Source organism: Drosophila erecta, unplaced genomic scaffold (assembly GCF_003286155.1).
Source record: "Drosophila erecta strain 14021-0224.00,06,07 unplaced genomic scaffold, DereRS2 tig00000000-arrow-pilon, whole genome shotgun sequence".
NCBI classification, from domain to species: Eukaryota; Metazoa; Arthropoda; class Insecta; order Diptera; family Drosophilidae; genus Drosophila; species Drosophila erecta.
In genome coordinates, this window is record NW_020825194.1 from 27,648,912 (window position 1) to 27,662,855 (window position 13,944).

General features: G+C 45.9%; 4 protein-coding genes across 4 annotated transcripts; 3 read left to right on the forward strand and 1 right to left on the reverse strand.

Annotated features, from left to right (window-relative positions):
• Window positions 1-499: 499 nt before the first annotated feature.
• On the forward strand, window positions 500-4,312 carry LOC6551757 (coiled-coil domain-containing protein 39). The gene is made up of 4 exons (XM_001978824.3): window positions 500-855; window positions 919-1,066; window positions 1,151-2,959; window positions 3,452-4,312. The coding sequence occupies exons 1-4, from the start codon at window positions 604-606 to the stop codon at window positions 4,144-4,146; spliced, it is 2,904 nt and encodes a 967-aa protein (XP_001978860.1). The 5' UTR covers window positions 500-603; the 3' UTR covers window positions 4,147-4,312.
• A 624-nt stretch (window positions 4,313-4,936) lies between these two features.
• On the forward strand, window positions 4,937-7,839 carry LOC6551756 (zinc finger protein 2). Its single transcript, XM_001978823.3, has 3 exons — window positions 4,937-5,701; window positions 6,574-7,165; window positions 7,288-7,839. The coding sequence occupies exons 1-3, from the start codon at window positions 5,246-5,248 to the stop codon at window positions 7,797-7,799; spliced, it is 1,560 nt and encodes a 519-aa protein (XP_001978859.1). The 5' UTR covers window positions 4,937-5,245; the 3' UTR covers window positions 7,800-7,839.
• Window positions 7,840-7,886: 47 nt separating this feature from the next.
• On the reverse strand, window positions 7,887-10,389 carry LOC6551755 (RNA polymerase II-associated factor 1 homolog). Its single transcript, XM_001978822.3, has 3 exons — window positions 10,181-10,389; window positions 9,164-10,130; window positions 7,887-8,814 (listed from the first exon to the last, which is right to left on the reverse strand). The coding sequence occupies exons 1-3, from the start codon at window positions 10,252-10,254 to the stop codon at window positions 8,239-8,241; spliced, it is 1,617 nt and encodes a 538-aa protein (XP_001978858.1). The 5' UTR covers window positions 10,255-10,389; the 3' UTR covers window positions 7,887-8,238.
• Window positions 10,390-11,304: 915 nt separating this feature from the next.
• LOC26526144 lies at window positions 11,305-11,892 on the forward strand. Its single transcript, XM_015154962.2, has one exon. The coding sequence runs from the start codon at window positions 11,319-11,321 to the stop codon at window positions 11,733-11,735; it is 417 nt and encodes a 138-aa protein (XP_015010448.1). The 5' UTR covers window positions 11,305-11,318; the 3' UTR covers window positions 11,736-11,892.
• Window positions 11,893-13,944: the final 2,052 nt, after the last annotated feature.

Consider the following 13,944-nt stretch of genomic DNA (forward strand, 5'->3'; position numbering starts at 1 on the left):
AAAAACAAATTAATTTATTAATCAAACAAACAATTTAATTTAATAACATGGGTTTTCCCTAGGCTCACAGGCTTCCAAGCGCAAATAATTCGAATTTTTTCTTCGACGGAGAAGCATTTTCGTTTTAAAGACATTTTGTGGGCCTAATGCACAAGTGTCGAGCCTAAACTGAATGAGCTTATCATGTGCATTTAGCGCATTAACTCTATCTTGTGAATTCTTAAAAAACGTTCTTTCCTATGTAACTGCATTTGCCTCTTATTGCATTGAACTGTAACTTGTTTAAGGCAGTTGATTAAAGCAATTAGTAAGTCTATGAACGCGTGGTTTGATGATTTCCCTTAAGAAAACAGGTTGCTCTGAATTATATAGGAGTTACCATAAATTCGTGCTGTAGAAACACGCAGATATTGATATTTCCAGAGTTGTTACTTTGTTCTACAGGAGTTGCTATGGGTAGCTGGCTGTGTTTCCTGGTTGTCATTGAGACGGAAAGGAATGCTTAGGGTGCTCTGAGTTGTTTACATTACATTTCAACATCAGTGGTGATAGTCAAGTTATCCGATTCAGCTCGGCCTGGCGACAGGGTAATCTCATAACACGATGAATCGCACCGACGACATGAAGAGTGCCTCGCTGAACGACTACAAGCTGGAAGCGATGGCTTCCGTAGGCTGGGCGGTGGACTCGGACATTCCCATGGCGAGTGCTGAGAACCTGGCCATTCTGAAGGAACTGACTGCTCTGAGGGCGTTGAAGCTGGAGCTGCAGCAGCACATGAACTCGCTGGACGAGCGCGAGTTGGCAGTGGAACGGCATACCCGCAACATTGAGGGCACAATTCAGCAGAACCTGGTACGCCTAAAGTTGCTAAAGTCTACTACTAAAGTTGCTAGTCATCATTTCGTATCACCTTAGACATTATACAGCTCACTGAAGGATGATGTTATCAAGGAGGCGCACAATGTGCAGCTTGTGATATTGGAGCGCAACAAGATCAAGGAGGATCTGCGGAAGAATACCAAGGAGCTGGAGGAGTACACTGAATACGTCAAGGTCACTGAGCGTAAGTAAAATGGGAAAAGTGGGATGGGCCAAACTATACAGTCCCCTGATACATTTGGCTCGATTTCATTCATTCGATGCCCAGGTAAGATTTGCCAGAGTAAGCGCGAGATCGATGAGCTGACTTCCCGCATCAAGTCGGCCAAGACGACCTTGGTTGAGTGGACGGAGGCCATGGAGGACGGGAACAAGGGCTACCAGCTGATCGAAAAGTACTACCTGGATGACCAGCAGAAGGCCCGGGAGCTGAACACCAAGCGCCAGCTTCTGCAGGCGGACATCGACAAGCGGCGCAAGCAGGTGGTGCTCCTCTATGACGAGCAAATGACGCTGGAGAAGAATCTTGAGCGGACCGCTTGTCTGTACAGGTCTGCGCACGCGGAACGCCGCCAGATGGTGGAGACGTGGAAGAGCGCCGTGAACCAGATGACCCAGCGGGAGCACGACATTCAGCGCAGCGAGATGGAGTGTGCGGAGCTGGCCCAGAAAGCCCAGCAGACGGCGCAGACCTACAAGGATCACGACAACCAGCTAACCGAGGTGATCGAGAACAACCGCCAGGTGGAGCTTGCGATCGAGGCCTTGAACGAGGAAAGTTCCGACATGAAAAACCAGATCCAGATCCTGATTGATGCCACATTGCTGAAGGAGCGCGAGGTCGACGGCCTGCGTCGGGAACTGGAGAACCTCTCGAACCGGGTGCACCTGCAGCGCATGGATAACCGCAGTCAGATGCAGAAGCGCGATGAGAAGGCCAAGGAGCTGGAAAACTTCGCCTCGGTAATGGAGAAGGTTAACGCTCGACTGAAGTCTGTGCAGAACAAGGCCCTCAATGCGGAGCAGCGGCTGCACATTCTGGAGGAGATGATGCAGGCGGAGGAGACGGCTCTGCGAAACCTGGACAAGGAGCAGGAGAAGGTCAACGAGATGCTGTACCGCACGCAGAGGCAGGTCATCGAACTCCAGGACGAGGAGAAGGTCTTGAAGGTGCAGAACGACTCCCTCAACTCCAACCTGGCAGCCATCAAGCGCAATCAGCAGCAGGTCAATAACGAGCTCAAGCGGCAGACGGAGATCCACTACAACCTGTCCTTTAAGTGCTTGGAGGCGGAGCGGCGTCTCGCCGAGATCAAGGGTCTGGCGGATGACCCCGAGGTGGAGGCCACCAACATGGCCCGGCTCAATGCACTGGAGCAGGAGTTTGAGAAGCTGCAACGCCTTATAGCCACCACAGAGGCGCAGAACAAGAAGCTGAACTACAACATGAACAACCTAGTCGTCCAGTACAACGCCGACGAGAAGGAGCTCGAAATGGTCAGGTTTAAGATCAAGGAGGCCCAGGTCTACTGCGAGGGCACAGTCAAGAGACTGCGCCAGATCCGCTACGAGAATTCCGAGCTCATAGTCGACCTTAACATGGTGAAGATGCGCTGCAATGATCTCGAGGTTGGAATCGGGGGCTGCGAACAGGGCACCTACGACCTGGAGCAGCACCGCCTCGCCTTTCGACGCGCCATCAAGGATCGCAGCGTAGAGCTTCGCAGCCAAGAGGATGTGCTCCTCCTCAAGAAGAAGCATCTCAACGAGGAGCTCAGCACCTTGCGAGCCGACCTCGGAGAGCGGAAAAAGCAAATCGAGGCGATGAAGGCGCGCTTTGAACTTACTGCCCAATTGCTCGGCAAAAACGAGGACGGCTCCATCATGACCAGCACCCAGCTGAAGGTGGTGAGCGCCCAGGAGCGGCAGATGTTGGCCGACGAGGGCGACGCTCTCAACAAGAAGGTTCTCAGGGCTGAGAAGGAGGTGGTCGCCCTGGAGAACACTCTGCGGCAGTTCGACAAATCGAACGATAACTACCGCAAAACATTCCGATCAGTGGACGAAAACTCGAAGGGTAAGTTTGACTACTTTTAACTATAAAATTGTTGGATCACATGGCTCGGAAACGGAATGAAAATACTCTTGCACCCTTTGTGCATCTTTTAGAGTAAGCTAAAGTATACTGAATGGGAACTCTTTATGTTAAGAAACAACAAAACTTGTATTTTGTTCTATTATCCTCCCGTTACTCGTAAAGTAAGTTTTTTTTTTTTTATTTAATAAAAAAAAAAAAAGTTGTGTAATAGGTAGAAAGAAGATGATCCGACCCTACAAATTTAATTTGTAGATATTCTTGATTAAGACTACTATCCGTCCGTCCATCTGGCGGTCTTTTCGTATGTACCACGAAATCTCGGGATTAAGCATTCATATTCTAGTTACGCATTCCAAGTTTGTTCAGGACGTCGGCACGCCCACTCTACCGCCCACAAACCAGATGGGTTAGAATCCTGGAGTTTAATGAGATATTGGATGATAGATTTGGTTCTCTTCTTCTGAATTTCAGATCGCGAGCGGGCCGAGTTGGAGCTAAAGGAGCTTGAGGCGGCCTACTGTCGCGAGCTGGAAAAATTGAAGGTTCTAAGATGCAAGGCGCAGCACTACCAGCAGAAGCACGCAGCCCAGCGGGCGGAGGAGGAGGACCTGATTGGTAAAATAGAGAAGGCGAAGGCTAGTCGGGCGGAGCACTCGGCAGTACTGGAGAAGATTGAGCGGGAACTGGACGACCAGCGACTGAAGCTGGACAGGGCGAATCGAGAGATCCGGACGCAGTTGCGCGAGATCAAGGCACGGCCCTTTAGCGAGGAGTATTTGGCGCAGTTCGAGCGGGATCTAAATCTGCAGGAGCTGGAGGCGCGCAACACCAAGGCGCTGAACATGATTACCGATCTGGCGAACAGCGACGAGGCCGGCACGAACATAATTGGAATCCTCTTGCGCAAGGGAATCAAGTTGCCGATGCACCTCAAGCGCACGTGCAGCCGCGTGTCGTGGAACAGCAGCTCCTCGGGCAAGTCCTTGCAGGGTCAGGACACCGCCTCCTACCTCCGCGTCAAGGGAAAGAAGTTCGCCTGTGAGGGGGCGAGTGCCCGGTCCTCCGTCTCCGACATGAGCTCCCTCAAGGACGATACCTCCTCCACAACCTCCCAGTCCGGCCTGAGCATCATATCGCTTGAGTTGCCCTTGCCGAAGAAAAAATAATTTATTTTTCATTTATAATAATATATTTATTTATTATTCCGTTGGATATCCGATGACCTCAACCGTACGCTAGTATCTTCACGTGTTGGCCATCGCAGTGTTTACAAATTGACCATCTAAACGAAACAGCGAATAAAATGCGTTGCCAAAGCGGGTCAAAACAAGAGAGCATTGCGGCCATAAAAATAGCTCACAACGATTCAGTGGGGGTACTAGTGTGTGTCTAGCGGAACGTTTGTTCAGATGGTTGACTAGGAAATGCTCTACCAAAATACTCCAAGAAATATCTACCACCTTCGCTTACGGTTTTTTTATGGTTTCAGATCTCTATTACTTAGGCGGATATGAACACATTTTCTTTTCTTTTATTTAATTGCCAATTAAATTTGAAATATACTCAAGCTTCGTGTTTTCCAAATAAAAATATCTGCAATATCTTCGCAGTTCTCTTGTTATCTGTCTCATTTCAAACAGGGCACTTACTGAACATAAAGGCAAGAAAAGGAAAATGAACTTTTGTAGCTACTATTACAACCACCAATATTGCAATCAGAAATTGACTGAGCAGCCATTTATAGAGCTAACCTGGTCATAATGATAGATCGCTAGATAAGTCCGACGGATTGCCCTCCGCATCGTGCGTTACAAAGACTAGAACGAAGGCTATATGGTCGCCACTGCAACATATATCGGCCAAGAATATTTTTACATATAGTACATGCCCGTGCTCAGAGCTATATTTCGAAATGAGCCACCCAGAGATACGGAGAAAGAGACTGCCTTGTTCGAGAAATGAGTTTTCGGTGCTGCGAGTGTTTCCGAAAGTCTTCTTGTCGATTCGACGATCTTCGCCGGGCATTTCATTATTTTTCATTATTTCGTTAGCTGGCATCGAAAACTGGTGCCGAAAACTCAGATTGCTGGGCCCAAAAGTTTTTAAAAATCTTCACTTGCTGATATTTTTAGAAAATTCTGAAAACAGAAAGACTAGGCAGTCTGGGAATGGACTCCTGAGTAGATGATCACCGACTGAGCAGCAGGATTATCCCCATAAGAGGTGAAGAATTTGCATAAGATTCGATTGAGTGCGCTGGCGGGCATGTGTTCCACCTCGGTGCTGTGTCCGCTGTGCGCGGTGCCCAGTTTCGGTAGTATTGACGCACTGCAGCAGAGGCTGATCAAGGCGGCGAACGGTCCACTGGCTTGCCCCTTTGCCAACTGCAAGGAGCTCTTCCTGGGACTGGACAAGCTCACCATCCACCTGTTCTCGCACACCAGTCTGATGGCTCAGGAGGGAAACGAGTGTCCCGCGAATGGCCAACCCGTTTCCCCCCGCGGCCTCGTTGCCGCAGCTGCTCCCAAACGGAGGGCCAAGCGAACCAGGTCCAAGCCCGTCGTCCCACCCCCACCGCCTGTTCCGGCCGCTCCTCCCGCCCACTGTGACATCTGCGAATTCAGTTTCCGGAATAGCGAGCTGAGGGACATGCACATCCGCTTGGTCCACGAAAACGCGGAGGGAGAGCCGAAGCAAAAGGAGTCCCAACAGAAGGAGTCGGTAATTATTACCTATGTGCATACATATATTAAGTGCTATTACCTCTAGAGAATTTTCGTAATGCTGTTGGATTGTGCATTTTCTCATATCTCGTCATTTCATTTATTTTTCGTGATTTTATACATTTGATTCAACGCTGTTTTTAATGCCCATGCAATTTAATGGCATTGCATCTATAGCAACACGTAGACGTAACAAAAATAAAACAAAAAACCAGACGAATTCCTAATTATTATGATTATATATTTAAAATACAACAGATTATATCGGCTCCATTACTCTCAATTAATTTTCCTACTGTTCCCATGGAAGCTATACGATAAGTTCGTCCGATTTTGATCAATTTTGATCCGTAGTTTCGATTATTTATTTACATCAACTAATTGATGTAGTAATAGTAGTAAGAATTTTAGAATAAATTTCATAGCTTTACAGATTAGATTATTTATTTAACAAAAAGCTGATTATATCGGCTCCATTACTTTAAATTAATTTTCCTACTGTTCCCATGGAAGCTGTACGATAAGTTCGTCCGATTTTGATCAATTTTGATCCGTAGTTTCGATTATTTATATGGCAACTAATTGATGTAGTAATAGTAATAAGAATTTTAGGAGAAATTTCATAGCATTACAACTGAATGACTTTTTTACTTCTGACTGAAATCAATATACCCACTACAAGGTAATAATGGAATTACTAAAAAAGCGAAAATAGCAACCAACTTCACCAAAAATTATGGTACCCAGATTACATTAAATTAGGTTTACGCGGAAATTAAATGGAATATTTTTAAATCCAATAGGCATAAGGACCTGTCCCTATTGATAATGGGTAATTAAAAGCGAAATTCTGATTTTTTCTTCCTACAGGACCAGGAGCCCTATAAGTGCCATCTCTGCTCCAAGACGTTCCGCATGAAGGGCTCCCTTCGCATCCACCTGAAGGTAGTGCACATGATGGGAGTGCCCTGCTCCAACCCCAGTCCCACGCCCGCCCCCACCACCATTGCAGTTAGTCCCTCGCCCAAGTTGAGCATTTGCGATCGCATTCGACACACAGAGCCGGGAGCCCTTGGCAACGGAAGCAACTCCATGTGCACCACATCCCAGCCATACGCCCTGAGTGGGGCGCTGAGCATGCTCCAGCAGTCCCCCAGCTCGCCAGAGTCGGGCACGGCCACCCCGAAGCTGTGGGAATGCGACGTGTGCAGCAAGTCCTTCACCACCAAGTACTTTCTGAAGAAGCACAAGCGGCTCCACACCGGCGAGATGCCGTACACGTGCGAGATCTGCGCCAGAACCTTCACTTTCCAGCAGTCGTACCACAAGCATTTGCTCTACCACAGCGAGGTAAAGCCCCATGTCTGCGGTGTTTGTGGACGCGCCTTCAAGGAACTGTCTACGCTGCACAACCACCAGAGAATCCATAGTGGCGAAAAGCCCTTCAAGTGCGAGGTCTGCGGTGAGTATTGATCAAACTCTTTACCATGTGCGCTATCTGTTTTAAATGGAGCAAAGGTATACCTATTTTAGCGGGTCACTCTATCTGTATCTCTATTTTCTGTATGTCGGACTGCTTCACAGGCAAGTGTTTCCGGCAGAGGGTCTCCTTTCTTGTCCACACGCGCATCCACACAGGAGTGATGCCGTACAAGTGCGAGCTCTGCCAGAAGACGTTCAGGTACAAGGTTAGCCAAAGGACCCATCGATGTCCCACCGAGGAGGCCCAAACCCCGGAGCAGCTGATAAAGGCGTTCCTGGATGGCAACGACTCTCCCACTCAGACCTCCCCAGCGAGCGCCGAAATAGCTGCCATTAACAGCAGCTCGATCACGGATCCGGAACAGGAGGCACTGCTCTCGCAGTCAATCGACGACATTGTGGTGGAGCAGTGCCAGAAGCTGGGCATCTGTGGCGTGGAGCCGAGGGATGAGGGGCAGCTCATACCCTTACAGCCGGTTGCTGTGGTACACTTCAGCGGGAACGGCCCTCCACTGCAGCAACTCCAAAACTTGAGGATCTACTCGCCGCAACAAACGGAGCTACCCAGTTCCGATGGCGAAGTTTTCCAGCGCTTTTTGATGGACGCCACGTAGGTGGAACGAACCACATTAATATATACCCTTATCATTTGGATTCTGGAGAACACGGCAAACTACTGTCTCCAAAAATAACAGGCACAATTGAAGAATATGTATATTGATTACAATGTTTGTAAAACATTTTAAATTGTTCGCACTTCCCCAAAGGCGATCTAATCAATTCCTAGACACTTACTAAGAAAAAACCTATTAATTACGTTTCTTGTCTGTATATTATTTGCTTTATCTCAGACAGAATAGTGTTGAGATGGTGCGGCCAAGTGTAAATCGACAAGGACCCGACTTCAACCCGCTTTCAATGCAAAATGTTTAACTGCCGATTTTAATTAAACTATTCTAGGCAATGAATTCTGAGCTCTGAATTGAGGCGAATCAATCAATTAAATCAATTTACTTAAACTTATTTTTTATGAACGGCATTTTTTGTAATTACTTATTCATCTGAGCCGCTTCCAGAACTGGATCCTGATCCAGAAGGCGATCCACTGCGTGATCGGCTGGGCGACCGCGATCCAGAGCCAGATCTGGAGCCCGAACGGGAGCGGGAGCCGGATTTGGATCCAGATCGAGAACGCGACCGAGAGCCGGACTTTGAACGGGATCGGGAACGTGATGCCGATCTCGATCTGGACTTCTGGGATCCTGTCGGGGAATTTGTGCGAGATCTGGAGCCGCTACCAGACCGAGAACCAGACTTTGAGCGGCTGCTGGCCCGCGAACCGGATCCAGATCCCGATCCTGAACTGGACCCGCTGCGAGTTCGAGTCCGAGAACGCGACTGTCGATCGCGGGCTACTTGGGCGGGGGAATCCCCTCCAGATGCTGCCTGTGCACCACCAGCGGCATCCTCGATCTTCGTCTCCGTCTCGCCAATCATTTGGGTCTGCTCCTCGTCTTCCCCCACTTCCTCCTCCACCTCCTCCTCTTCCTCGCCAGGAACTTCTAGCTGACGCTCGCGATAGCGCTGCATACGATGTTCCATGCTGTCCAACGGGCGATGCTTGACAACCTAGAAAAAAGAAACAGGTTAAAACTTACTGTGAACATTCATGAATAGCCAGTCTTTAGAACCATCCTGCGAATCCCAACTTTCTAGTTTTTATAGACGGATGTAACCCGATCGATCGACTGGGCAGGGCAAGTGATTCTGATCACTTCCTTTCACCTGTTACATACTATTCAGCAACTCTAGCATACCCTTACACTACATGTACTAAAATTGTATTTGGCAGTGGTATCGATACGATCCCTTATTGGGCGATATAGTTTGGTTTCAATATAAATAATGACAAACAAGAATTTAGTACGTAGTTTGGGTTTGAGTTGAGAAAAAGGAGTAGGATAGGAAACACACTTACCAGCTTGGTATTGTTGGGTTGCTGGCCAACCTTAACGCGACGCTTATTAAGGCGCACTCGGGTTTCCAGCTCGTTGTAGTAGATGCCGTCCTGCCGCATGACGAAGAAGTAGTTTTCTTCGTAGCCTTTGGAAGCTTTGGTCTTCACGTTCCAGTTGTACTCTCGGGCGATCTTGTACTCGTACTCCTCTTCGTCTTTGTAGAGCTCGCCAGCGATGAAGTCGGTGCGGCGTTTTTCCAGAGTCTGCTCTGTGGGCAGGAAGTAGGCGACAAACTGTTCGCCGCTCTCGTCCATCACACCGCGAATCAGGGCTTGGGACATCTCCTCCAGCTGGGCGGGCACGTTTTTGCCCACAGGAGCCGGATCACTGTCAAAAATGACCTGGGCGCACGGGTACTTCCAATTAGTGAAGTCGGGGAAAATAGGCAGTACCTCCACGGGCACCACATTGGGCTTGGAATAGTGCTTGGTAATTTCGCTCTTGGTGTCACTGAAGGTTTTCTCGATGGCCTTGATCTGGGCGTCGCGGTCCAGGTAGAGAGTCTCCTCCCTAAGCGATTTCTTGACGTTGTAACCGACCTTGGCCTCGATGTTCTCCAGGTTCTGGGGTTGGAAGCGCGTCTGCTCGGTGGAGATGTACTCGGATTTTCGCAACCATGACACCGTCCTCGAGTGCTGGCGCGAACGCACAGAGTCTGTGGGAGTCAAGGTCTCCTCCTCCAGCAGTTTTTCATCGGCGGGGTCCAGCAACGTCATGGAGTCGGCCTGATAGAGCTCCCGGTTAATCAGGTCCACCGTGACACCCAAATCGTGCTCCGTCAAAACGTCGTACTTGAAGTTACGCTCTAGCGACGTTGGATTGTACTGCACGAAGCGGTGACTGTCGAAGGGGTACTGCAAGAACTTCAGATCGAAGGGTATGTCCGGCAAGTTGTTTCCATACTTCACGCGGCAAATGATCTCGGATCTGCAAGGCAATCTTAAGTCCGGCGTCTGTTTGGGGATCTTTTCACTTACTTGCGCTCCGTTTGCCGCTGGGGTCGCTTTTCGGCGGCACTGTTTACCGCCGAATTGTTAATCGTGGGTGGCATTGTGGCTTCCAACAGGTAATTCTGCTCCAGTCCTTTGTTTTGCTTGCGTTTTTAGTTCATTTAGTGGCAAAATCTAAAAATCCTCACACTTGCGCTTGGTGGTGTGACCGTACTTCACGGATAAGATATCACCTTCGGTACAAAAAAATATACTAGATTTTCAGCGATTCCAATGCAATAAAACCATACCTAACATAAAATACTGCAGTCATTTTGCTGTTATGACACTATATCTATTTGAATTAAAATCCCACACTAAACAAGAGAGAATGCTATAGTCGAGTTGCCAACTATCAGATACCCGTTACTCCTTTGTGGAAGTGCGAAGAGTGGGCGTAGCAAAAAGATTTTTGCCAAATTTATAGATATTTACAAGGCTAATAAAAAAAGGAGAAAATATCGAAACAAATTTTAAAAGTGTTGGCGTGTTAGTTTTAGTGTTTTGCAACATTTAACAAACTTTGCGCTCTGGAATCTGCATGCCTAATCTCGCCAGATCGACTCGGCTGTTGATCCTGATCAAGAATATATATACTATATACTGGTCGGAAACGCTTCTTTCTGCCTGTTACATAGTTTTCAACGAATCTAGTATACCCTTTTACCTTACGACCATAAAAATTTGGTATATTATCATGGAACAATTTTGCGGGGGACTCATTGCCAAAACCATTTTGGTCATGCCGACTATAACGCCTACAAGCTGTAAAAAACTGTCACGCTTACAATGTTGAATGAAGATCGTTCGGGTTTTTTGGTTTTTCATTTCTCCTAGCGGACTAATGGGTATCTAATAGTCGTGAAAATCGAATATAGCGTTCTTCCGTAGTGTATTTAGAAAGGATCCGATCCTAATTACGAACGGCTACAAAAGAGTAGAACTATTTGTGTGAAGTATAAGTAGAAAAGCTCAGAGTCTTGGCATCGATCAATGTAAAAATGTGCTCAGTGTTTCGAATTATCTCCCCATTAGCCGTAAACTATCTAATTTCCCATAAGTCATAGATCATTATAGCCGTTTATTTTCATTTTTTCAGTATTAAACGATCTGTAGCTAGCCAAACATGTCTAGTTCGTATTTGGCAATTTTCATTTTATTGACGCTTACGACTTGCGATCTGGTTTCTTCGTCTAAAGAGTCCACCGAAACACCCTCAGAGTCTTTGGAAGCTGGAACCCCAGATGGCGATGCCGAGCTAGGAACAGAATCACCTAACAGCACGAATAAGGATCAGGAAGTTATAGGCTTTGAATCAAGTAGCAATACAAAAAGGCAGGAGAAATGGCCAAAAGGGCGAGGTCGACAAAAGAGATTCATACGGAATCCCAACTATGTGAAAGCCAACAAATTCTTTGATAAGGTCTTTAGAAATGAATTCGTAAGGAAACGGTTTAAGGATCTTCCACCGCCTCATCCGGGATTTGGGGAGGAAACAACCGAGGAAACAACCGAGGAAACAACCGTCAGCCTGAACATATAACCAGTAGAATCTGTGAAATTTTCCTATTGGCACTTTTTATTATGCCCCATATAAGGGAGACCGTAATGACTGTGAAATTGCCAATGTAAACAACTTCAGCTCAACGGATTCCCAATCCAAATAAACACAAAGCACAATAAATTGAATTAGCAGCAAATATTACCTCTCTTCTCTTTTGTGGAAAAAATATGATTGTCACCTGTTTTGTTGTGGCGTTTGGTTAATAGGTATCACTTAGTTGGAAGCTGCGAAAATCCGGGCGGGAGTTCAATAACAAGGTTAAGCTCGGCCCATTGGTACCGGCGAAATAAATCTTAGCAATTTTCGTCATTTTATTTACATCGGATATTAACGATGAGACGACTTTGCCAAATAGTCGTCACAAGAAATTAGCAATTTCTTTCAAATTTGTTGATTGATCCCATAGCATAGAAAGAAAATTAAGAAATCAGAATTTGGAATCATAAATCTTGGGGTGTTCAAAAAGTTTTGGATGAGTTTAAGGAGAAAATTTTGTTTCAAAAAAGCTTACATTAAATTACCAACTTGCTTAACTAAATCACTTTTAAGAATACCTTTTGCTAGCTTACATATGTAGATATACGCAATGTACCCATTATAATGTATGGAAACATTTAATTTAAACATCTTTTCAGTGAAATATGAATCATCTTTTATAAGAAAGAAAATTGTAACATTTCAAATTTTTATTTTAAATTAATAATTATTATTTAGTATGTCATTGTTAATAGGAACTAAAACCTTTTTACCTTTTCTCTTCATGTTTATTCAAACTGATGCCGTACTTTAAATTCAATCGGGTGAAAACACTGAAAACCGCAGGGGATCACAAGAATTTATAGAGATAAGGCTTTTGCTGTGATCGATCAATACACTTTCCTACTTTTTCCGTATAGTGTATAATTACATTTTAAAAGAACCAAAAAAATCCAACCAAAATTTCTAACGTCGTAGATATCTTTGTAAACGGCTTGGGAACTTTTGCCTACGTTATCCATCCACGTTAAACAATCAGTTTTTCAAAGAGTTTGCCCAAAAAACGTGTCACGCTTTTGGCCTTTTGTTTTTGGTTCAATTATTAATTACTGTCAATTAGTAATTATTGTTTAATTAATACATCACATGATGGCGAGGAAAGCTAACTGCCAAACCGATGCCGAACCAGTTAAGGCAAAAGTTATGATGTGAAATTAGCTCGGCAGAACAGCCCAAAGCAAGCAAAAAAGCTGCAAATCAATTGAGCATGCGCAGCGTGCCGATATGAAAATTTCCGTGCTCGTTACTACTATACTCGCCTCGTATCGCAAGTCCCAGCTTCGTGATATGACGAGCATCCGAGAATCGGGATCCGAGTAGAGTATCTCAATCCGGATCGAGCGCGCGCGCGACTTCAGTTTGAAAAACGGCTTTCATTTTGCAACAAGCGCTAAATTGGTTGGGCAAACAGCTCGGGCTTCATTCGCAGGTTCACCCAGTTCGCAGATCGCAGATCGCAGCTCGCCGTTCTTTTGATACATTGTTTATTAGCACAGATATTTGCTTAATATATAATACGAGTATATCTGCTTGCCAGTTGGTGACGGTGACATGTGTCTGTGCGAGTGTGAGTGTGAGTCGAAACTACTAGAGTTTTTGGCACTTTAAGTGAAGTGTGAAGAGCGCGATGGATCTGCCATGAGTTCAGTATTCGTTCAATATTCACAGCGAGTGGCAGCCACAGCGACCAGGAGATCCCCAGACTTCGTTATCCAGTGAGAAGTATCCTTCGAGAATTATGATTACCAGAATAGCACAGCCCCTTTGACTGGACGATTATCTCAAATAGGTGAGTGCGGGTCTGCTACTAGATCTAGATCTAGAGTATTTTTCCATCAATTTTTAGCACAATCGTAAAATAATTAGGCTCGGGCTTAGCTTGTGAAGCCTGACAATGAAGTCTTATACATAGTAATAATTTTACTGTCCTGCTAAAAAGAAAACGTCGTGTGTTGGCCAAAGGATTAATATTTTTATATAATACCCCCATAACGTGTTCAACGAATGTTAAAGTGATTTGAGTAAGGTAAAATTTTATGAGCCATAAATTAGAATTATTTTGATAAAAGTAATATATATTATTAAGAGCAGTCTATGTGCCATCGCGAAGTAACGTAAAATATAATTTTAGAAGGACGAGACTTTTATGAAT

Bases quoted from the DNA above. Each gene is read 5' to 3' on its own strand.
- LOC6551756 (XM_001978823.3), top strand. From the start codon at position 5,246: ATGTGTTCCACCTCGGTGCTGTGTCCGCTGTGCGCGGTGCCCAGTTTC. The intron at 5,702-6,573 runs GTAATTATTACC...TTCTTCCTACAG, and splicing joins AGTCCCAACAGAAGGAGTCG to GACCAGGAGCCCTATAAGTG. The intron at 7,166-7,287 runs GTGAGTATTGAT...ACTGCTTCACAG, and splicing joins CTTCAAGTGCGAGGTCTGCG to GCAAGTGTTTCCGGCAGAGG.
- LOC26526144 (XM_015154962.2), top strand. From the start codon at position 11,319: ATGTCTAGTTCGTATTTGGCAATTTTCATTTTATTGACGCTTACGACT.
- LOC6551757 (XM_001978824.3), top strand. From the start codon at position 604: ATGAATCGCACCGACGACATGAAGAGTGCCTCGCTGAACGACTACAAG. The intron at 856-918 runs GTACGCCTAAAG...GTATCACCTTAG, and splicing joins GCACAATTCAGCAGAACCTG to ACATTATACAGCTCACTGAA. The intron at 1,067-1,150 runs GTAAGTAAAATG...TTCGATGCCCAG, and splicing joins ATACGTCAAGGTCACTGAGC to GTAAGATTTGCCAGAGTAAG.
- LOC6551755 (XM_001978822.3), bottom strand. From the start codon at position 10,254: ATGCCACCCACGATTAACAATTCGGCGGTAAACAGTGCCGCCGAAAAG. The intron at 10,131-10,180 runs GTAAGTGAAAAG...ATTGCCTTGCAG, and splicing joins CAGCGGCAAACGGAGCGCAA to ATCCGAGATCATTTGCCGCG. The intron at 8,815-9,163 runs GTAAGTGTGTTT...TCTTTTTTCTAG, and splicing joins AACCCAACAATACCAAGCTG to GTTGTCAAGCATCGCCCGTT.